Raw genomic sequence first — 24,815 nt, forward strand, 5'->3', positions numbered from 1 at the left:
CTCAAGATGGCGTCTGGAGTGGACCAGGAGGGTCCAGGGTGCTCCTCTCTTGGAAGGGAGCAAGGGCCAGTCTGGAGCAACCAGACCAGCGATGTTGTCGTCGTGGTTCGTCGTCAGGAGGGCTACAAGCCAGCAGGCAAGTGGCCGGACAACGCGGTGAGCAGCAAAGAGCAGAAGGGCCCCATGCAGATCTCGTGGATGCTGGGGGGCTGAACTTCGGTGCTGGAGCTGCTCAGGGTTAGGGCTTCTCAAACCCCAAAGCACTCACTCGAGGGTCCCTAGGCGGTCGTGCTGGATAAGCGTCGTGCAGTCTTGAAGATGGCCGGTCCCTTTAGGTCTCGTCACACCCACGAATCTCAGCTGGGCTGATGATGCAGGTAGAGGTCAGAGGTGCCAGGGAATCCAGGTCTCGTCGAGCTGGGCAGTCTTGATCCGGAGGATGGACTTACAGCAAACCGCAGCGCTTAGATGGTGTTCACTGGTGCAGGGTGGCTACTCCTTAGCCACAAGGGAGAGTCTTCAGAAATGTTCAAGAGTTCTTTCGTGGAAAGTAGTCAAGATTCAGAATTATCTAATTTGGGAAGGGGGCCCGCTCCTACCTTTATTCTAAGAAAAGGGGCTGGCACGCGACTAGGTCCTGCCCATGGGTGGCACCAGGAGGGGGGTGGTTACACCCCTCTCCTTTGTCCAGTCTCTCCCCAGCTCAGGGGCTGGGGTGCCCCTGGAACTGGTTTGAGCCGGCATATGCACAGTGAGCACCGGGGTGCCACTTGCAGTCACCTTCCTCTCAGCCCTGCCTACCTAGGATACACAAAACCCTGTCTGGGATGGTGCTAGCACCGCACCTGACAGGAAACCCTTTGTCCAAGCTCTCCTCGCTGGAAGGACTCCCAGCAGCAGGAGGTCAGACTCGTGTCTGTGGTGGCAGCATCCATTTTGTGATGCTGAGGCTCGAGTTAACTTTAACCGGGGTTCACAGTTACATACATGTCGTGTCCCTCTAGAAGGGTGGAATGCTAACCCCGTTGCCAGAATTGGCGAGGGGTTAGTATTCCAATTTGTATGACACCTTACTCGACATGTTTTGATAAAGCGATACCAAAGTTGGCAAATAACCGCGAGGATTATAATGCACTTAAGAGTATATGGTACGCGTTATCATGGAACAGCTATTAGGACTTGGTTCCGCAAGCTGCAAACGGGCTCAGCTCATGCCAGAGCACCATCTCACATAATTCCACGCACTCTGCCTTCAGGATTGATAAGGCCTGCCATAGGAGTGACTGATAGGAATACATGTGTCCATTTTAGGGTTAGATATAGGAAAACTATATCTAAAGCAAAGGGTGATTACACCACCTTGCCCCAGCTGTCGTGCAGCCAGTTGTGTCAGATTTGGATGGCCAGCCAGGGGTGGCATAATACATGCTGCAGCCCCTGGTAGGCCCTGGGTACACCTATGCCCTGGATACCTAAGGTATGCTGTACAGGGACTGATAAGGTGACTCAGTATCCAATTAGATATGTACCTAAGGTACATGGAATCCATTTTACAGAGAGAGCAATGGGCCTGGGGTCCTGAATAGCGGGGCCCCAGGTCAACTAAGTTGGAAAACCAGCAAAACACCAGGCAAAAAGTTGGGGGCAACCATAGTCAGATATCCACCTTCCTACAGAGACATCTGTTAGAAAGATGGCGTCAAATAAGATCAAACTGCAGAGCAACCCTCCCATTAAAGCCATCTCCACCCCACAGAAACCGTACAAAAGAGACAGGTGACAAAATAGTCTGAAACCGGTCTAGTGTTGCTTGGGTTTCTGTTCAGTGAGGACCGGGTCTGGCAGATCAGGCTGGGCAGTGCCTATTGGAGCAGGAGTAAGGCCGATTTGTGTATGGCTGGTTCCTGTCGCACAAGTTACTACTTGTATAACAATATATCTGTAAGAGACATTAGTTAGTGATAGATTCCTTACCTTAGAATATCCCCAGGCGTCAGACTGGATCCGGAAACTTTTGCGTAGCAATACCCCTGCGCGTCGGTAGGCGTCGTCCGCGGCTCCGCATCCGTCGTCGTTAGCGCCGGAATGACGTCGTCGGAGTACTTAGACGCCGCCCACGCGCGTTGACGTCAGTTCTGATACACAGCTTTTCCGCGCCAGATACGCAGAGCCATGATAGAACCAACACTGGTGCCATGAAACTAGGGCCATGAAAGGGGATGACCTTAACCCTAGATATCGGTTCGCAGAACGGGGAGGATGGGTGGGTCGGTAAGGAATCTATCAATAACTAATGTCTCTTACAGATATATCGTTACACAAGTAGTAAATTGTGCATCTGAAAGAGACACGTTAGTGATAGATTCCTTACCTTAGAATAGATACCCCAGCAATACCATCCCTGGTGATGGGTCTGCGAATCAATAATCACATCAGAAAGTCCTGGAGGACGGAACGGCCAAAGAAGCCATCCCTCCGGACTTGGCTGTCCAGGCAGTAGTGTCTTGCAAACGTGTGCAGAGAGGCCCACGTAGCTGCCTGGCAAATGTCCTGCAAGGGCACTCCTCGGCCCAGGGCAGTTGTGGTCGCCGTGGCCCGAGTAGAATGAGCCCGCAATCCCGCATGGGGCTCCTTTTTGGCCATGGAGTAACATGCCTGGATCCACAAGATGATCCACCGCGAGATGGTCCTCTTGTGCACCGCCTTTCCCTTCTTAGCGCCCACGTAACCAACAAAGAGTTGGTCATCCACCCGGAACTGGCGTGTGCGATCCAGATAGTAAGAGAGCGCACATTTTGGGTCTAGATGGTGGAGCCTCTCTTCCTCTTTCGAGGGATGCGGAGGCGGAAAGAAGGTGGGCATGGTAATGGACTGCCCGATGTGGAAGGCCGTGACAACCTTGGGCAGGAAAGAGGGTCTCGTCCGCAACACAACCTTGTCCGGATGGACAGAGAGGAAAGGAGGTGTAGAATAAAGAGCCTGGAGCTCACTCACTCTCCTGGCAGAGGTGATGGCCACCAGGAAAGCAGTCTTCAAAGTAAGAAGACGGAGAGGATAGTTATGGAGCGGCTCAAAGGGAGCACACATTTGGTAAGTAAGTACAAGATTCAAGTCCCACTGGGGCATCACAAAGGGAACAGGAGGGAACATGTGTGTGATGCCCTTCAAAAACCTATTTACAATGGGGGACTTGAACAAGGAAGGCTGATCAGGTAGCCGTAAGAAGGCGAAAAGGGCAGAAAGGTACCCCTTCAGAGTGCCCAGAGCAGAGCCCTGCGGGGCAAGAGAAAGAAGAAAGAGGAGAACCTCAGAAAGGGGTGCAGAGAGTGGGTCCACAGCCTTTGCTGTGCACCATGCCACAAATCTGTTCCACCTGCAGGCGTATACCGACTTTGTGGAGGGATGCCTGGCTGCCAGAATGATATCACAGACTTCGGGAGGCAAGTCAAATGGCCTCAACTGCTGCTGCTCAATCTCCAAGCTTGTAGGTGGAGACTGGACAGGTTCGGGTGCAGAACCGTCCCCTGCTGCTGGACAGAAGGTCCTCCCGAAGAGGCAGACGAATCGGGGGATCGACTGACATGCTGAGTAGCTCGGGATACCAGTATCTTCGTGCCCAGTCCGGAGCCACAAGAATAACCTGGGCCCGGTCACGCCTGATCTTCTTCAGCACTCTGGGTAGAAGTGGTATAGGCGGAAAGGCGTACAATAGACTGCAACTCCACTCGCGACGAAAAGCGTCTCAGAGCGAGTGCCGCCTTGGAAATTCCAACGCGCAGAACTGATGACATTGCGCGTTCTCTTCTGTTGCGAATAGATCTAACCAAGGCTCTCCCCATTGCTGAAAGAGGCCTTGCGCCACGTTCGAGTTCAGACGCCATTCGTGATCCATCATGCACCGACGGCTGAGTTCGTCCGCCCTGACATTCAGTGAACCTGCCAGGTGTTGAACCACCAGGGTCACGCCCTGATGTTCCAGCCACTGCCAGAGGCGCAGAGCCTCCTGGCATAGGGTCCACGACCCCATCCCGCCCTGTTTGTTGCAGTACCACATGGCGGTGGTGTTGTCCGTGAACACCTGCACTACATTCCCCCGGACAGAGGGGAGGAATGCCTTCAGTGCTAGTCGGATCGCCCGCAGCTCCAAAAGGTTGATATGGAGCCGGGACTCCGCCGGAGACCAGAGGCCTCTGATCTCCGCCTCTCCCATGTGGCCTCCCCAGCCCTGGAGAGACGCGTCCGTCACAACCACGTGCTCCGGGTGGGGTAGGGAGAGGGATCTGCCACTGACCCAATCGCGGTCCGAGAGCCACCACTGCAGCTGTCTTGCAGTGCCCTCCGAGATCAAGACATGATCAGACAAGTTGCCCTGAAGCTGGGCCTACTGAATCTTCAGGTCCCACTGCAGAGCCCGCATCCGCCACCGGGCGTGATGCACCAGAAGGATGCAGGAGGCAATCAGCCCCAGAAGCCGCAGCGTCAACCTGACGAGACTCGAGATAAAGGCTGAAAGATCGGAATCAGAGCCTGAATATCCCGAACCCGCTGTTCGGGTGGATAAACCCGAAACCGCGCCGAGTCTAGAACCGCTCCGATGAAGAGGAGCTTCTGAGAGGGACACAGGTGCGACCTCCGCACATTGATGGAGAACCCCAGCAAGTGCAGAAGGTCGGCTGTGGTCTGGAGGTGGCTGACGACTGTCTGGGGCGAGCCCGCCTTCAACAACCAGTCGTCGAGGTAGGGGAAGACTGACACCCCTAACCTGCGCAATTGAGCTGCGACCACCGCCATCACCTTCGTGAACACCCGTGGGGCGCTGGTAAGGCCGAAGGGGAGCACAGTAAACTGAAAGTGCTTGTGGCCTACCGTGAACCGCAGGTAACACCGGTGGGCCGGCAGGACGGGGATGTGAAAATAACCGTCCTGCAAGTCCAACGCTACCAGCCAGTCTCCAGGGTCCAGGGCAGCTAAGACCTGAGCCAAAGACAGCATCTTGAACTTCTCCTTCCGGAGGAAGCCGTTGACGTTCCGTAGGTCCAAGATAGGGCGTAGGCCCCCTTTGCCCTTCTTGGGTACCAGAAAGTAGTGGGAGTAACAACCACACCCTACTTCTGGCCTCGGAACGCGCTCGATGGCCCCCTTGGCCAAGAGGGCCGTGACTTCCTCTTGCAGAAGTTGCAAGTGATCCCCCGACACGCGGTGGAATTGCGGTGGCATGGCTGGAGGGGTTGCCTCGAAGGGGAGGGAGTAGCCCCTTCGGACGATCTGCAGCACCCACCTGTCCGACATGACAGTGCGCCAGTGGGAGAGGTGATGGCGAACCCTGCCTCCCACTGGCGTCACATGGGCCTGAAAACTCGGACTAGGAAGGTTTTGAGGCAGGTGCTGCGGAGGGAGGTGTGGACTGGCCTCGCCGTTGTCCCCGACCGCCGCCACTGTGGTTTCCATGGCCGCCACCGCGCTGTTGAACATTCTGCGGTGCGTGGCTGGCAGCACGTGTGGGGGCGCCCCTTCCTTGGCCACGAAAGGAGCGAAAGGCACCCGATTGCTGGCGTGTGGCCGAGAGGCCCAAGGACTTGGCCGTAGCCCTGGAGTCCTTAAAACGCTCAAGCGCATGGTCTGCCTTGTCGCCAAAGAGGCGACGGCCATCGAACGGCATGTCCAGAAGTGTGGGCTGGACATCGGCCGAAAAGTTGGCGGACCTCAACCAGGCGTGGCGTCGAACCGCCACTGTTGTTGCCATCGCCCTGCCCAGTGAGTCCGTGGTATGCAGCCCACACCAGATGGAATATCGCGCTGCATCTCGGCCCTCCACCAGGGTTTGGGTGAGTTTAGCCCGGACATCCTGCGGACATTGTGGCAGCACGTCCGCGACCGCGTCCCACAGGGTGTGGGTGTAGCGGCCCAAGAGACAGGCGGTATTGACAGACCGCAGCCCTAAGCTTAGGGACGAGAACACTTTCTTCCCGAACTGTTCATATCTCTTGGATTCCCGATCGGGCGGAGCCGACGGGAATGCGGTATGGGAAGTGGAGGCCTGGATAACCAGGCTCTCTGGGGTGGGATGGGTGGAGAAAAAGCAAGGGTCACCCGGGGCCGGGCGGTAGCGTCAGGCCACGTTCCTATCCACAGGCGGACCTGTGGCGGGCTTGGACCAAATGCCCACAAGAACGTCACACAAGGCCTCATTGAACGGCAGCAGAGGCTCGCTGGAGCTTGACTGCGGTTTGAGGACCTCTGTGAGGAGGTTAGTCCTCACGGCCGCGACGGGGAGCTCAAGTTTTAAGGCCTCGGCCGCCCTCGTCAACACTACACTGTAAGTAGACCCCTCCTCCGAAGCCACGGTTGGAGGGGAGACAAATCGAGTTTCTGGCGAAGTGTCAATACCACTGGCCTCCCCAAGCTCATATGTCCAGTCCTGTGGAGACTGGCACTCCAGTGCCAGAGGGTCCTCAGACCCCTCCCAATCTCCCTCTTCACCCGTCTCCTGTAAAACAGGATGAACAGACGGGGCCTCCTCATGGAAATAAAAATCCCCAAAGGCCGTTGGAAGCGTCGCCCAGCGACGCCGTTCCGGCGCCAGAGTCGGACCGAGGGAAACATTGAGGACGGCGTCCACAGTGGGCGCCGGGGGCGACACCCGTGGGGCCGACGCCGGTGAAGTCGTGAGGTCGACCGGCGACGACCCGGATCCGGAAGCGGATCCGGTGAGGTCCTGCGGCGCCGGGACCGAAGTCGCCGGCGGCGTCGGGGCTGAAGCACCCGACGGCGTCGGGGCCGAAGCACCCGACCCGCTAGGGCCTCCAGCCGGGACCGTTGGGCCCAGATGCACCACGGAACCCGACTGAGGAGGGAGGGACCTCGTGGCCATGAGGTACTGCTCGATCTCCTGCGGCGTCGCGCCGTGCCCAGGGACTCGAAGGTGTGGGGCAGGCGGCGACGCTTGCGACTCCCTCGGAGCCGGGAGGGCGGTGTCGCCCGAACCCCCGGCCGCATCGTGCGAGCGTCGGGGTGTGTCGGAGGAACGATGACGTCTCTCCGACATCTCATGCCTCTTACCTGAGGACTTGGATCCTGACGACCGATGTCCACTCCCGGAGCTGCGATGACTCCGACCCCGCGACCGGTCCCTCGACCTCCCGTGGGACCAGGACCGGGACCTGGAATGGCGCGGGCCGACTGCCGGAGCTGGAGTCGCTTGCGGGACCACTCCCGCCTCGCTTTAGACGTCAGGGCCCGGCAGTAGGAGCAGGTTCGGTCGTCGTGGTCGAGGCCTAAACACTTCAGGCACCGGCGATGGGGGTCCGTAACCGGCATCAGTCGGTCGCACTTCGAACAGGGTTTGAACCCAGGCATCCCTACCGGCACTGATAGAGTCGAAGACTCGAGGAAAGAAATGATCAAAAAGATCAAAAAGTTCAGTCAAAAAATGACTAGGGGTAGAGCTTCTCCGGATCTGCGCTAGCTGGCGCGGAAAAAAGAAGAACTGACGTCAGTGCGCATGGGTGGCGTCTAAGTACTCTGACGACGTCATTCCGGCGCTAACGACGCCGACGACGGACGCGGAGCCGCGGACGTAGTAGCCCGTAGTAATTACCATTAGCTGCCCAAAATTCAGGTAATCCACCCATCACTTTTTTGTTTCCCTTATCACAGTACCGTAAGTGTGAAAGGTATGCTCAGACACGATCCCATGCTCACTGTACCACAGGATACAAGCTGCACCCTACTCAAGATGCCCAGATAGGTTGAAAGTGGACTAAAGTTGCTTGAGTTCCATTCAGTTGGCACCTGGTCTTGCAGACTGATTCTGTAGGAGAAAGATCAAGAATGATTTGCATTCGGCTGGTTTCTATCTGATGTGGCTTGGTGAGTAGAAAAAAAATATATTAAAAAATGATAGACTGGATTGTGGCCCTGGGTAATTACCAGAGGCTGAGATTAATTCTAGCAACTCGAAAAACACTTTTTTGTTTTCTCTTGATGAAACAAACTACTAAATACCAGCAGTTCTATCCCGAGGCACTGCAGATTTGCAGGCCCACTCGACAAAGGGGGTGATATCCTAGAGCTCATTCAATGGTTCAGGACACAAATGCAAGCGCTATGTCAAGGTGTCAAAAAGTCATTCAGAGACCTAGGTCATTCCTTGCAGAAGGTAGAATCCAGACTGGAAGAGGCGGCAACAACAATAGCAAAACAAGCTCCTGCACCAGGATGTACTCTCTGAAAGGGTAAATTTACTCCAAGAGCAGTCGACATACATTTGGGATGGGATAGATAATGGCAATCCGATCTTTGTTACTCTCATGCCAAGAAGGCACACAGTGAGGTGGAATGAACTCTTATAAAATATGTTGGATAGGTCAGGATTGGGAATAAATACTTACAAATTCATCTTAACACCCTATGTGGGTCCTAGGACAAACCTTGCAAAAATGATACGTTTTCAGAGAGAATAACTTTGACATGGGTCCAGACAGGGATGTCCTTGTCAATCTTCGTGTCTGCCTTCTCAATAGAACCCTTAATTAAATATATACAATATAATACAGATATCAAGGGTCTTCATACCCAAAATGACATCAGACATTGGTTTTATTTGCAGACAATAACCTTTTGCTTATAAGGCAGCCCAAGACTTGTGTCCAAACCTTGATAATGGGACTCAGGCTGTTTTCAAAAGTCTAAGGGTTAAAGATCAACTATGGAAAAGTCTAAAGGGAAGCGTATGGCTGGTCCTTTAAACGAATGATGTACAACCACTGTGAGGTGCAGGGCTCGAGTACATGTCTAATCTGATAAAATATCTACAGATCTAAATCCGGTCTAGACTCTCTGATCCCTACTGTTGTAATATGCTGAAAGCCTTCTACAAATGAGGCAGATTAGAAATATTTTAGTTAGGAAGAATCTCAGCTATAAAGATTTACTTTTTCCAACAATTATTATACATCAAATACAAATGTTACTACCAAAATTCCCAATTCAACTATTAAGAAAATCCAAAGAAATATGAAGTCAGTGTTTTGCAAGATTAGATATGTCTATATACTGGAAGTAGATGGTGGAGTGGGATTTCTAGACGTTAAGGCACATATGAAGGAAAAGCCCATTATTAGAATGGTGGAGACTCCCACACACTAAGCCTTGGATTTAAATTGAAAAAGGTTACTTTGCTGTCCTACTCCCTGATTTGTATGATTGCCGCTAGAGACAAAGGCCTGTGAGTGATAACATGTTGCTCAGGGTAACAACATTATAGGAGAACAGGGATGAATTGGTAAGAAAGAGGGAGCGTGACAACATACCAGTTGCCCACGTCTCTATAGTGTTCAATCTATCATTTCCCTTCTGGGAGTCGGCCCAAGATTTCACACTTAGAGGTGATCCAACCCGCTGAGGCTGGATAAGCCGTTTGTAGAGGACACCCTTAGAGAATGGGTTGAGTGTGTGGAGGCATTACATTTATCCACAAATGACAGTTTTAGATTGAGCTCAAAGGGGACAGAATAGAATAGGAGAGCTAGAGAATAAAACAGAAGACTTATTTTAAGACCTATTACAAGAAAAGCAAGCACTGGCAAAGCCAACTGGTCTCGCCTATGGGAGTTCTATTGGCTTTGTTGGAGTGGCATGGCATGGAGTAGCATGGTTAGAATGGAGTGGCATTGTGTAGCGTGGAGTGGCATTGTGTAGCGTGAAGCGGCATTGTGTGGCCTGGAGCGGCATTGTATGAAGTGGAACTGTGTCGCCTGGAGTGAAGTGGTCTTGTGTGTCGTGGAGTGGAAATTAGTAGAGAGGAATTGTGTATCGTGGAGTAGAATTGTGTGGCATGGAGCAAAATTGTGTTGCATGGAATGGAACTGTATGAAGTTTAACGGTGTTGAATGGAGTGGCAGGAAAATGTGTGGATTGGAGTGGAGATTACAGTTTTAGACTGAACTCAAATAGGACAGAATAGAATTAGGGTGGTAGGAAAAAAATATGTATACAAGATTTATTTTAGGATCCGTTACAAGAAAAACAAGCATTGGCAGAGCCAAATGGTCACACCTGTAGCCTGGCAATCTTTGGTATGGAGTGGCATTGTCTAGCAGGAAGTGGAGTGGAATTACATTGTGTGGAGTGGAATTGTGTTGGGTTAAGTGGAACTGTGTGACTTGGAATTACGTGGCCTGGAGTGGAATTGTGTGGAGTAGAATTGAAGGGAGCGGAATTGCGTGGTGTCGAGTGGACTGAGGGGAGCGGAATTGCGCAGTGTGGAGCGAAATTGCGTGGAGCTGAATTACACGGTGTGGAGTGGAATTGCATAGAGCAGAATTGATTAGAGGAGAATTGCAATGTGGAGTGTAATTGTGTGGGGTGGAGTGAAGTGAAGTGGAATTGTATGCCTTGAAAAAGTGTGGCGTGGAGAGGAAGATGCAACGGAGAAAGGGTGGGTGGGGAGGGCACAAAGCAACAGAGAAGGGGAGGGTGTGGGTGGTCCGAATCAACGGGGAAGGGGTGTGTGGGTGGTTCAAAACAATGGAGAAGGGAGGGGTGGGTGGGTGGTCCGGAAGAAGGGGTGGGCGGACGTACACAGACAGGCTTGTCTTTGGTGCGCCTTTGGAGCCCAGTGGCAGGTCCGTCCCGAGGCCCTATTAACAAGGCCATGGGAATGGGGGAGAAGTGCAAAGGGTGGTGGGCGGGGCTAACCACATGTGCAGGAAGGAGCGGCAACACAGAAAGGAACAAGTAAGGCGCAGGGGAGTGGGAGGTGGGAAGGCACAAAGAGTGAAGAGAGCAAAAATGGCAACATAAGGGTAGGAAGAGCGTAAAGGCACAAAAGGGTGAAAAGTGGCAATAAGAGGGTGAATCAGAGTTAAATGGCAAGAGGGTGAAAAAGAGCAAATTGGCACCAAGGGTGTGAAGAGCAAAAAGGCGCAGGGGTGAAAAAGAGTAAAATGGCAACAAGAAGGTGAAAGAGTTTAAAGGCACAAAAGGATCAAAGAAGCAAAAAAACATGAAAGGGGGAGAAAGAGTAAAAAAACAAAAGAATGGCAACAAGTGAAAGGCAAAAGGGCGAGATACAGAAACAGCAAAGAGGCAGATGGCACAAACATGAGGGAGGTCGGAGGACTAGTCTCAGGGCCTGGGCAGTGGTGAAGGGTATTCTGAAGGCAATTAGTAGCTCCAATCTGTGCGTTTTCTCCTATGTCTGACATTGAGCAATGAGCTCTCTTTGCTGATGAGTCACCCTTCCCCAAGAGGTTGCCGTCCGCTCTATAGAATTGCTTCTTAATTGAGGAATCATTTTTGAAAAATATGCCCTGAATTAAAAAGTGAGTCTGCAACCTACTGTTTAGTGCATTGACCTCACACTTGCTATTAATTGTATAACTCTGCTTTTATCTAACTGTTCAATAAACATAAAGTGGAAAAAATAGAAAGGAAAATAGTATGTTCAACTGTTTTAAAGACTCAACAGACAATGGTTGCAAGTTTCCTCTGTGATCTTACTGACCTGATCAATTTAGTTGGAATCATATGGTTCTTGCTGCTGCATCCCTTCAGGCTACCAAAAATGGTAACAAAATTTAAGGTGTTTACAAACAAAACCTGAGTTGCCTGAGAAATGGAAAATACATTTAAATCAGGTTAGTAACTGGATGATCAGAATTCTAAAAAACATTTATTTCAGCATCATACACTACTCTTAAAAATTATTATTACGTGCATTCCCAATTTGCAAATCACTTTATTGAATGCCAGATTATGCCATACACATTATCCATTTTACCACAGGATGTCCCTCTATTTACTGGCAACACCTACTGATGGCATGCAATTGTTTTTGTACAATTTTCACAAGACTATTTTGTGAAAGATATTTCCTTAGGGATTTTTCCCTTGCCACTGTGGGGTCAGCTGTAGGCCAGAAATCCTGTCTGAAATCAGATGCTTTATTGATGAAAGCAGCACATCGGTAGACAACAAAATAAACACTCTCAGTGATCAGAATAATCTTAGACCAGTCTTTCATGCTGCTACCTTGTATAACAAAGTTACTTTGTGTTGGCCCCTTCAGACTCATTCTCACTCACTTTCCTTTTTTGGAATGGCATGTAAGTTTGTGGCTGTACAGGTGTTTATCAGTATTGAACAAGTTACTTACCTTCGATAAAACCTTATCTGGTAGGGATTATCTAGTCGCAGATTTTTTACCTTAGATTATTTTCCAGGCATCAGACTGGATCCAGAAATATTTTTGAGCAGTTCGCTTGTGTGCTGGCAGGTGGCGCTATTCAGCTCCGCACTGCTTCGTCTGCATAATCCACACCGGAAGTGACATGCATGGTGCCTATATAGGAGCCTCCCTAGTGCGCTGATCTAATTTTCCTGATGTCAAAAGCACAGAGCCATATTGAGGTTGGGGGTTCAGTGTGCCCAAGAAAGGTCCTGACGGATGTCTTTTAGATGAGATGTACAGTACGAAAACAAGTTACTTACCTGAAACTTTGGTTCCCCAGTATTGGTAACTTTTGTAGATTCCCATGCTTTGTATCATTCCCCCGTCGTCGGAATGGGAGCCTCGGTAAACAAAAAATACCATAGCAGTAGGTACAAAAGAGAAAGAAAGACCTAGGCCTCATATCATTTTGTAGCATATCCACCTCTTTTTGTAAAAGAGACCAAAAAATTGCAACAACCAATCAGAATAGCCTCACCCCATAGAAGCCTCAGAGCCTCAGATTTTCGTAGCCGTTGTGTAACCGAACCACATTTGCAAGAGACTGAGCTTTCCCAGGGGAGGAGGGTGGGCGCATGGGAATCTATGAAAGTTACCAATACTGGAGAACCAAAGTTACAGGTAAGTAACTTGTATTCTTGCCCCATGCTTTGTATCAGAGTAGTTAGCAGTAAGCAATGAGAGCACATTTTGTTATAAGAGTATCAACACAACTTAGTAAACTTCTTTTCACAGGAAGCAACTATATCTTCTTATAACAAATAGGAAACATTATCTGATACAAAATGTGCAATCACAGGAAGGAGGGATAGTAGGGAAAGCTCACCTCTCATTGGAAAATATTTCTCAGGATTGCTTGTCCAACTGTCCCTTCGTTCCTTGTGGAAGAGTCCAAGCAGTAATGCTTTGTGAACGTGTGGGTACTACTCCGCGTAGCCGCTCTACAAATGTCTCTGATAGGGACCCCAGCGAAGAGAGCTGCCGTGGATGAGACTGATCTCGTTGAATGAGCTCGAATATGTCTGTCTATCGGCTTGCCCACTTCCTGGTGACAAAAGTGAATTGCACTGGAAATCCACCATGAAATGCTCTGTTTTGAAAGCGGAAACCCTTTCCGCAGTGCACTGTAAGCAACGAAGAGCTGTGAAGACTTACTGAAACTTTTTGTTAGTTCTAGATAAAATTTTAAACATCTTTGGACATCTAAGGAATGTAGAGACCTTTCTGCTGGAGACGATGGTCGAGGGAAAAAAGATTTCTGAACCACCGGTTTGTTCAAATGGAAATCCGAAGGGACATTCGGAATGAATTTTGAATTTGTTCTCAGGATTAGAGTGTCCTTCTTGAACTGTAAAAATGGTTCCATAATAGTAAGCGCTTGAAGCTCACCTTTCCGTCTAGCCGACGTTAGGGCTAAGAGAAGAGCCACCTTCCATGAAAGGAACTTAAGATCCGCTCTGTGAATAGGCTCAATTGAGGGGCTCATGAGATGAGCCAAAACCAAATTGAGTTGCTAATCTGGAGGTGGAGGCCGGACTGGAGGAAAAACTCTGAAGAGACCCTTTTGGAATTGTTTGATAATCCTTGCAGACCAAAGAGAAGGACCGGAAGCTGTTCATCTGAATCTGGAGATAGCTGCCAGGTGCACCTTAATGGAGGAATGCGCTAGGCCTGACTTAGCCAAAGAAAGAATGTAAGGTAAAACCTGGTGAGGAGCAGAAGTGTACAGATGGAGATTCTCTTGTTGGTACCATAGGCAGAAACGTTTCCATTTAGCACGATAAGTCGTATTTGTACTTGGAGCCCGGGCTTGAAACAGTATGTCCTTACACTCCTGAGTGATATTAAAATCCTGGAATTCTCGGTACTCAGGAGCCACGCCGTCAATTGGAGAGAGCTCGGGTCTGGATGCAGTACTTGGCCCTGAGACATTGTCAACAGAGACTGGATGGGCCGTAGGTGAATTGGCTGATCTTGAGAGAGTAGGAGAAGCTCATTGAACCAGACTGGCGGGCCACGCTGGTGCGATCAAAATCATTCTGCACGGTTCCGCTTTGAGTTTCCTGATTAGCCTCGGAATCAAGGGTATTGGAGGAAAGGCGTAAACAAATGCGCCTGACCAGGCTATCGGAAGAGCATTCCCCAGAGAATTGCGATGGTGATCCCTGCTTGCGTAGGATTGGCATTTTCTGTTTTCTGGACTCGCAATCAGGTCTATGGTCAGAGTGCCCCAACAGTCGAAGACCTCGTCGAGAGTGTTCTGATCCAACTCCCACTCGTGACAGATTGATTTTAGACGACTCAACGCGTCCATTGTCGTGTTGAGCGTACCTGGGAGGTGTTCTGCTGAAAGAGAAACCCGGTGGAGAATTGCCCAGTTCCATATTCTTTGGGCTTCCCTTGAAAGAAGTCGAGATCTTGCTCCGCCTTGCTTGTTTATATAGCGCATGGTCGTTGTGTTGTCTGTACGGACCAGCACCGTGGAATTCCGAATTCTTGGAAGGAAAGATTGCAAAGCTAATTGAATGGCCTTAAGTTCCAGAAAATTGATGTGGGAAGTGCGCTGCTCGGGCGTCTAATGAACGGTCACTTGAAGATCCTGCAATACTGCCCCCCAGCCTTCCAGAGAGGCGTCCCTGGTTATAACCATGGGAGACGGACCAATCCTGAAGGTGAGACCTTTTGAGATATTGTATATTCACAGTCCACCAGTTGGCCGCTTTCCTCATTAATGGTGTCACTGATATCTTGTCGTCGAATGTGCCTTCTGCCTGGCACCATTGTTTGTCTAGCTGCTCCTGCAGCGGACGCATCCGAAGTCTGCAGTGCGGAATTAAGGGTATGCAAGATGAAATCGATCCTAGGAGTGACTTGTACAGATGGACCGATAGAGACCGTTTCTTTTTTAGGAGACGAGCCAAAAGAATACATCTTTTCTGTCTTTCTTCCGAAGGAAAAGCCTTGCAGAAACTTGTATTGAGAGTGGAACCTAGGAACCTGGTGACCTGGCTGGTTGAAGAACAGATTTGTCGCTGTTGAGTCGTAGACCTAGCTGATTGAAAAGTCGAATGCAACTGTCGACTGCTGTGGAAGCTCTTTGAAAGGATGGAGCCTTCACTAACCAATCGTCTAAGTAGGGAAAAACCTCTAGAGACTGCTTTCTGAGAAACGCCGCCACTGGGGCTAAAACCTTTGTGAATATCCGTGGGGCGGATCTGAGCCCTAAAGGAAGGACTTTGAATTGAAAGTGGCTCTTGGCTACTGTGAAACGTAAGAATCGTCTGTGAGCTGGATGGACCGGTCCATGGAAATTTGCGTCCTCCAGATCCAGAGTTGCCATGTAGTCCCCTGGATTGAGATGAAGTAAAATATCCTGAAGAGATATCATTCTGAATGACAGCTTTATGAGATAGGTGTTGAGCTCCCTTAGCTCTAATATTGGACGCCACTTTTCCTCTGTCTTGCAAACTAGGAAAATCCTGGAATAGAATCCCTGTCCTCTTTGAGACTGAGGTACAGGTTCTATTGCCCCCTTGATGAATAGTTGATGGGCTTCGAGACGTAGAAGTCGTAGATGTTTTGACTCGGTGGCGCGAGGAGCTCTGGAAGGTGACAGTTGCTGAAATTCCAACGTGTGGCCAAACCGAATGATATTTAGGACCCACTGATCTGATGTTATGATCATCCAGCTGCGTAGAGAATGAGAAATCCTGCCCCCCACTGATGTTACCAGATGGGGAGGAACAGTAGACAGAGCCAAGAGGCCGCTATTGCTGTTTGGATGAATCTCTCCCCTGGCGATCCTGTCGACCTCTTGCTGGCTGACGAGAGAAAGATGCTGATTGGCCCTGTCTCTGAGAGTATTGTGGCTTGTAGGTTAGTGACGATTGAGAATATGAGGAGTAGCGCTGTTGCTATCCTCCTCTGTAGCTGGAAAAATGTTTGCCTTTTGCCTTTTGTCCCTCGGAAAGGTACCTTACGATATTGCAGAGTGCCTAAGGACTTGGCCGTCTCAGTGTCCTTTTTGATAAGGCGTCATCTATATGCTTTCCAAAAAGCATATCCCCATCAAAGGGCAAATCCCGAATTTTATTCTGCACCTCAGGGCGAAACCAGGTAGCCCGAAGCCAACCTTGCGCCTTCTTAGGACAGCCGAACCTGCCAAGGCACGAAAAGCAGTTGTGGCGATGTCCATGGTGCAGTCAATTATCGCTCCCCTTCCACTAAAATCTTCTTTGCATTCGCCTTAGCGCTCTCTGGTAGCTGGTCCACAAACGGAGACATATCGCACCACATTTGGCCATCATATCGTCCTAAAATTGCAAGTGCATTGGAGGCACGAACCAGGAGACTTGACATTGAAGAGAATCTTTTACCCACATTGTCAAGGCGTCTACCCTCCTTATCCGGTGGAGAAGCCAGAGGCGCCTATGGATTCTTCGATTTCCTCTGTGCCGCCTGGGAGATCACAGAGTCCGGCCTCGGTTGGCCAACCAGGCAAGCGGGACTACCATCAGGGGCCTTGTACTTCTTCTCCAGCCGCGGTAGAACCGGAATAACAGTAGCTGGAGACTACATGACTTTCACACCCTCAAACCAAACATGCTCTATGATGGGAATAGAGTGGATGGATTTCCTGAATGGTTCTTTGAAATCATAGAGGAAGTAGTCCGATTAAACCATTGGTAACGGAAGGACAAATGTTTTAGAAGCTCTTTCCATGAAGTTATGGAAACCTCCAATGTCTGTTGGAGGGGATTCTACCGGATCCGGTGAAGGAGAGGGTGGATCTGGAATAATGTAATCATCCAACTCTCTATTTGGATTTGGGACCTCTGTTACATCCCCTCCATCATCAGAGGGATCGTCGTCATTATCACCATACACCTGACCTGTGGTGATAGCCTGTCTCACTTCCCCAGGTTCTTGTTCCATTGGTTGAACCGCAGCAGCTGATGAAGAATGTGGCGGTGGTTGAGGAGGAGGTGGCTGTATGGCTTCAGAAGATTGGGAAGGAAATCTCCTATAATCCATTAACATAATGTGTAGGTCATTTATCAAAGAGGAGGGCATAGAGACCATACCCAACTGAGATTGCTCCTGCATTCGCTCTCTAGGAGGAGGCTGTCGCTGTTGTTCGTAATAGTCATCTGAGTCTGAGTCCTGGTATTTTACCTGAAGCTGAGATGGGCTGTAAGCATCCCCATATGGACTATTATCATCATCTTCTGAATAGTCCTCCTCTAGAACTAAGACCGGAGTAAAAGGAGTTACCCTTCGCGGCGATGTCATGTCTGGTGTAATCTGGTGTCTTTTTATCGAAATTTTTACTTTTTGTACGGGATTGTCATCGACTTCGCTGGAGATGGAGTCGTCGTCGACGAGAGCACCGTCGTCGGAGACAGAGTCATCGTCGACGGAGGAGAAATCATCAACGGCATCGTCGACGAGCTCGTCGTCAATATCAAAGGAGCTGACGTCACCGCCATCGTCGTCATCGACGTCGTCTTCGTAGTCGTCGACAACGGTCGGCGTCATCATCGTCGACGTTGAGGATATCAATCTCATCGAAGACAATGAAACTGTGGCCGTCGACGAAGTCGTCGCCGAGGCTGTCGTCGACGAAGCTGTCGTCGACGGTCCCGTCGACGAGGCAGAAATGAGCGTTTGATGGATTTTAGCCGTCGTCATCGACATACCTAAAGATGCCACCGTCGACGAGCGGGTCTTCTTCTCCGATTTCAATTCTTTTGTTTTCCCAGGTGGTGGAGAGAGAACAGAAGGCCCTTGAGATCCCTTCTGAGTAGAAACCACCTCTGACGCCGATTCCTCTTTCTCCTTTGCACCTCGGTGAGGAGATTTTCGGGAACTAGACCTACTAGACGTATCAGAGGTTTTTTGAGTGAGAGGCCTTAGAAGGTGGTTCAGCTGATGTTGAAGGGGAAGACCTACCCCTCTTTTTAGATCTTCTTGAAGAGGAAGCTGAAGAGGAATCCTCGCTGTCGCTGGAAACAACCTCCTTCCTAGACTTCGTTTTCCGCAGGGTCTTCCCTCTCTGTCCCTCAATGTTTTAGTGGAGAAGGTCCTGCAGATCTTGCAATCAGTGGCTTTGAGGTCTGGGTACAAGCAGTAAATACAATCTTTATGCTTGTCTTCCACATAAAGCCTCTTCTTTGAGCAGGTAGCACAAGCCTTGAACAAAGCCTTATTTACTTTATCCGACATTCTGAAGAAAAAAGTTGAAATTCAAGATGTAGAAAGAAAACTGAGCAGAGCTCAGAGGAGACTCCCTTAGCACAACGTGCAGTAGAAAATCCGAGGCTCTGAGGCTCTCTCAGGAGGGTTCTATGGGGTGAGGCTACTCTGATTGGTTGTTGCAATTTTGTGGTCTCTTTTACAAAAAGAGGTGGATATGCTACAAAATGATATGAGGCCTAGGTCTTTCTTTCTCTTTTGTATCTACTGCTATGGTATTTTTTTGTTTACCGAGGCTCCCATTCCAACGACGGGGGAATGATACAAAGCATTGGAATCTATGATAGTTCCAATACTGGGGCAAGCAGAACATGGAGGATGGGAGGGTTTGGTATGGAATCTGCGGCTAGATAGTCTCTACCAGATAAGGCATTAGTGAAGGAAAGTAACTTGTTGATCTGATAGAAACTTCAAGCCACAGATTCCTTACCTTTCAATAGATACCAAAACAATCTCTCCCTGGTTATGGTCACAAGGAAGACTGTTTTGATGAAAAGCAGTCTCAGAGGACAGCTGTGCATGGGCTCAAAGGACAAGTATTTTAAAAAGGTAAGAACTAAATTAAGGTCCCATTGGGGCATAAGGAAAGGTGTGTTCCTTAAACCACAAGAAAGTGGAGATGGACAAAAGGTAACTTTTAACTATGCCAAAAGCAAAGACTTGCCGGGCAAGTGATAAAGCCAACAGAACTTCAGATAAGGGAGCAGAGGATAAATGGACTTAACAGCACAGCAACCCACAAATTAGTCCCATCTGCCTTGAGGGATGCCTGCATGTCAGACTGACATCACACACTTTTGGAGGGAGGGCAAAAACTCTTAGCTGTCGCTGCACAATCTTCACGCAAGCAAATGAGGTTCAGGTGCAGGACCCCGCCCTGTTGCTGCGACAAAAGATCCGCTCAAACGGGCAGCCTGATTGGATGACAGATGCTCATGTCCTGGCATTCGAGATGCCAAACTCTCTAGAGCAACCCGGATGACTTTGGCTTAGTCAGTCCTGATCCTTTTGAGAACTCAGGGCAGAAAGGCATATAGGGGTCCTGAGCTCCAATCAAGATAAAATGTGTCCGAGCAGCACCTTGGAAATTCCAGTGTGCAGAGGTACTGACAATGCATGTTGTCGGCGGTAGCAAATATATCTAACCAAGTTTCTCCCCAATCTCTGAAGAGATCTTGCACCATATTCGAATGAAGACACTATTTGTGATCAGCGAGTCCTCAATGGCCGAGTTTTTCCACTCTGGCATTCAGAGAGCCTGCCAGATGCATTGGGAAAATGCATTGATGTCTCAGCTATGTCCAGAGTCACGGGGCCCCTTGACACAGGTTCCGCAATCCTACCATACCATACTTTTTGCAATACCACATGGCAGTTGTGTTGTCCGTGAACACCTGAACCAGCCTTCCTTTGATGGAAGGAAGAAAGGCTTTTAATGCAAAGCGAATGGCTCTGAGTTCCAACAGTTTTATGTGGAGCTTAGATTCCACTAGAGACGAGAGTCCTCTGCTCTCCACCTCTCCCAGATGGCAACCCCATCCCAGAAGTGATGCATCTGTCAGTACTGTGATATCTGGGTGGGGAAGGAAGAGAGTACTGCAACCGATCCAATCACGATTTGTCAGCCACCACTGCAGATTTTTTGAAGTTCCCTCAGATATCTGATCCCATGTCAGAGAGATTCCCCTGATACTACGCCCACTTGGACTTCAGGTCCCACTGCACAGCCTGCATATGTCAGCAGGCATTTTTCATCAGCAGGAGGCCTTGAGACCAAGCAGTCGCAGGGTAAGACTCACTAAAATCCAAGATAGAGTCTAAAATATCCGAATCATAGCCTGAATATACCAGACTCGCTGTTCTGGAGGATAGACCCGAAACCGCACATCTCCGATGAAAGGGAGCATCTGAGGGGGGAGTCAGATGTGACTTCAGCATGTACAAAGTAAATCCCAGCGAATGCAGGAGGTTCGCCATAGTCTGGAGGTGGGAGGCAACTGCTTGAGGCGAGCCCGCCGTCAACAGCCAGTCGTCGAGGTAGGGGGAAGACTGGAACACCTGACCTCCGCAGAGGTGCTGCAGCCACCGCCAATCACCTTGGTGAACAACCTTGGGGCGGTGGTAAGGCCAAAAGGATCACAGCAAACTGATAATGCTCATGGTCCAACGTGAAACGCGGGTAATATATGAGGGCAGCCAGGACAGGGATATGGAAGTAGGTGTCCTGCAAGTCTAACCCTGCCAGTCTCCAGTGTCGAGGGCAGACAGAACCTGACCCAGAGTGACCATCTTTACATTTTCCTTTTCCAGGAAGTAGTTTGGAGGGTATAGGTCTAGTATAGGGAGGAAGCCTCTGTCCTTTTTCAGCACCAGAAAGTGGCAGGAATAGCAAACACGACCTACTTACTACGCCGGAACCCTCACAATGGCTACTTTGGCCACAAGAGCCAGCACTTTCTGTCGCAAGAGCAAAAGGTGGTCCTCTGTCAACTGATCAGAGGATGGTGGCAACATTGGCAGGGTCTGTTAAAAGGTTAGGACATAAACTTGCTGGTATATCTCTCCATGGGGCCGACAATGCCAAATCCTGCCACCAAACAGTCGCCCATGGTGGTCTGAGGGCAAAATTAAAGGGGCTTTGAGACAGCGGCTGCCGGGAAGAGCAGATTGAGTAGCCTTCTGGCCTTGATTACCAAAAGGTTTGTGGGAGCCTCTAAATGACTGAGGAACCTGTTGGCCATGGTGGCTGGGGGGGGGGGGGGGGAAAGGACTCAGCTGATAACCCATACCATAGCAAGAAGTGGAAAGTGGAATGTGGCTGTCACGGGCCATGGTGAGCTCTAACGACCCAACAGTGGCGCTACTAAAAAGCTCAAGCACCAAATCCGCCTTGCTGCCACAAACATGAGTGCCATCGAAGGGTATGTCCATAAGGGATGTCTGAACATCTCCCGAAAAGTCAGTTGTTCTCAGACAGGCCTGATGGAGAAGCACCATTCTGGAAGCAATGGCTCTGTCCAGTGAGTCGGTCGTATCCAATCCACATCTGATAGTGAACTTTGCTGCACCTCTACCATCAGCAATAGCTTGAGAGAGTATTGATCGGGCCTTATTAAAGACCATGGGCAGCACTTGCTAAACAGAATACCATACAGTATAGGAATATCAGCCAATAAGCATGTGGTGTTCACTGACCACAGTGCAGGACTGGCGGAAGATAAAATCCTCTTCCAAAAGGTGTCTACATTTTGTGGAACCCCTATCCATGGTGTGGTAGGGAGGGCAGCAGAATTAATTTTGGAGGTTGCAGCCTAGACTAAGAGGCCCTCAGTGTTTGGGATCTGGGAGAGAAAGGCTGGGTCCCAGGGACCGGAGCAATGGACAGTGGTCCTGTGCACTGGAGTGTCTGTGCAGTGCTTGGCTTAGACACAGAGCAGGTCACCAGTGAGGGCTTCACTAAGGGGGAGTAGGAGTCCCAAGGGGGAGAAGGGGGCGGGGGGAGAGGGAGGGGGCACCCCAGGTTGAAGCACCACTGTCAAGATGTTGATCTTGACTCTACTTTGGGCAGCGTCAGGTCTAGGACCTCAGCTGCCCTCCGGAACACCATTGCAAAAGAGGCCCCTCCCTCTGTAGCCACCATGTGAGGAGAGAGGAGACCAGTGTCAGGCGAGATAGCCAGACTACCTCAGATCCCTTCCATTAATGCTCTTCAGAGGGCCCTTCAGATAAATAGGGCTCCACAATAGGTTTGCCTCAGTCAATGGTTGTCAGCGGCACCTGGAATGGCGCCATTGAAAAGGTCCCCTGAGGAGATCACAAAGTTGCGACCAGGACTGATCTGGACCCACCAATGGATCCTGAGTGTCCGGCCAGCACTGAGAGTGAACTCCAGAGGAGCCCAATCGCTCAAAAACTAGGCTCATGGCCTTATTAATTTCTCAAAGTTGGGCATTGGTTCTCCGAGAAACTTGAGGAAGTGGGGAGCGGACCCAGGCTCAAGCGATACAGGGACGACCTGGGCCTGGACTTGTGCCGTAATTCCCGCGTCTCATTCAAATGAGTCAAACGCTTGGATTACTTTCTGTGAGACTTACCTGAAAAAGTCCTAGATCACGACTTCGACCTCCCTCGGGAACAGGACTTGTGGAGATGCAAGTCAAGCAGCCCGAAGTTTCATGGATCACTCATGGATGGCCTTCGTCTCATGGTTGTAAAATCCAGGCAGTCAAAGTCGTGGTCCATCTCCAGGCACCAAAGGCACACAAATTGGAGGCCTGTCACAAACATATGTCTGCTCCACAAAGTTTAAAACCAGTAGATTCTTTGAGCGACATACCCAAAAGATATGGGAAATAAGATTGAAAAAGGCACACTGGCCATTGCAGTTGGCAAAAAGGCCAAAAAAGTAATTCAAAAAGTGACTGAGGAGAGTTCGATCAAGGTGCATAAAAGAAGAAACTTGGGTTAGTGTGCTGGGGTAGTACCTATTTAGGCGTCTCATGTGTCACTTCTGGCACGAAGACATTGACTAAGCCACATGAATACGAACAACGCCACCTGCTAGTAGGGATATTTGCCCTGAGGAAGTTTTGCGGGCTATTCAGAGGCTGGCGGCTGGTAGGGCTCCAGGCGAGGATGACTTCCCGGTGGATTTTTATCAAGTTTTTGGGTCGGACCTCGCTCCCCTCCTGGCGCGTCTGTTCAACACTTTTAGCATCACTGGGAAACTCGCCCCATTAATGTCCATGACAGAGGTAGTGGTCATTCCCAAGCCTGGGAAAGACCCCGAGAGTGCGCCTCTTACCTCCCCATTTCCGTGCTTAACGTGAACTTAAAGATTTTTACCAGTATTTTGGCATCCCCTCTTGCCCCGCACATGCAAGGACTGGTGGACCCGGATCAGTCGTGTTTTATCCCAGATCGCAATTGTGGAGACGGGACTCGATGGCTGTGCCATCTCTTGGATAAGAAGCAGCGCACCCAGATCGCATCGATACTCCGGTCGGTGGATGCCGAAAAGGCATTTGACAGGGTTCACTGGCCATATTTGCAACAGGTCCTCTGCCGATTCGGACTTGGGGAGCGATTTAGGAAATGGGTGGGCTGTGTTCACCAGGGGCCGCAGGCCCCTGATAAATTCGGGTCTACGGGGTGGTCTCCAGGTCCTTCTAGATTGGGCGCGACACGAGGCTGGATTGTCCACTCTCCCCTCTTCTTTTCGTGCTGTATATGGAGCCATTTGCTGAACCGGTCTGCCAACTCTACACGGTCACTGGGATCCGGATGGGCGATAGGGAGCACAAGATTTCATTGTACGCGGATGATGTGCTCCTTTACTTGTCTCGTCCATTGCTCTCTCTTTCCCCCCTTGTTGGCGGTGGTTGCCGCCTTTAGTGCGGCATTGGGATTAAAAATGAATCTGAAGAAAACTCAGGAGCGGAGTCTCACGATCCCAGCGGCGAACCGATTCCAATTGTTGTAGCTCTTCCCATTCTCATGGGCTGTCAGCGATATCATGTACCTGGGGCTCCGGGTTTTTTCGACTACCGCAAAGATGGCCCAGGTGAACTACTCTGAGATGCTGGCCACGGTTTGCCAGGCAATGAACAACTGGAAGAAAAATGTTCTCTCCTGGTTGGGCAAGATATGTATTTGTTACCGGAGGACGGAGGCCTTGGGGTCCCCCATCTTGGCCGCTATTACGAGGTGGCACAACTGCGCTGGATGGTGAAATGGTACCAACTAGAGTCCGAAAAGCACTGGTGCTTCATGGACAGGGGCGTGGCTGGGATTCACACCTGGAAGGTACCCTGGCTCCCCAGGCGACATTGCCCACAGGGCGTGTACCTCTCTCCGGTCCTGCGCGCCATCATGAAGGTATGGGACAAGGTCCAGGAGCAATGTCAGCTGTCTACAGCTATGTCACCCATGACCCCTTTAATTGGGACCCCTAGGGAATGCCTACCTGAATTGGCAAGAAGCAAACTGTAAACGTATTGGTGACCTTTGTGATATACGGGGAATTATTGACTAACCCCAGTTGGTGACCCATTATAGGATCCCCAAGGAGGGGTACTGGCAGAACCTAGCGCTACGGCAATGGCTCACGCAGCACCAGATCTGTATACATGCAGGTCGGCTCCTTACAAAATTCGAGATCTGGTACATTACTCGCACCTCAAACAAACGCCTCTTGTCAGACATTTATAACTTTCTCAACAAGGCCAAGAATCCACCCAAGTTCCCAGCACAGCGTAGTTGGGAATCAGAGCTGGGTCGGGAATTGTCCCCGAAAGAGTGGACGGACGTTATCCAGAGGGCCCGGGCA

The 24,815-nt window shown here is 50.2% G+C and overlaps 1 protein-coding gene across 1 annotated transcript in view; it reads right to left on the reverse strand.

The window, feature by feature from the left end:
- Window positions 1–24,815, reverse strand: part of CPLANE1 (ciliogenesis and planar polarity effector complex subunit 1) — a 2,360,818-nt gene that overhangs the window by 2,055,129 nt on the left and 280,874 nt on the right. Inside the window, exon 8 of the mRNA XM_086960545.1 lies at window positions 11,507–11,610. Coding sequence (XP_086816671.1) covers window positions 11,507–11,610 — 104 coding nt within the window. The remainder of the gene's footprint in view (window positions 1–11,506; window positions 11,611–24,815) is intronic.

The sequence above is a fragment of the Lissotriton vulgaris genome, chromosome 3_1, assembly GCF_964263255.1.
Source record: "Lissotriton vulgaris chromosome 3_1, aLisVul1.2, whole genome shotgun sequence".
In the NCBI taxonomy this organism is placed as follows: Eukaryota; Metazoa; Chordata; class Amphibia; order Caudata; family Salamandridae; genus Lissotriton; species Lissotriton vulgaris.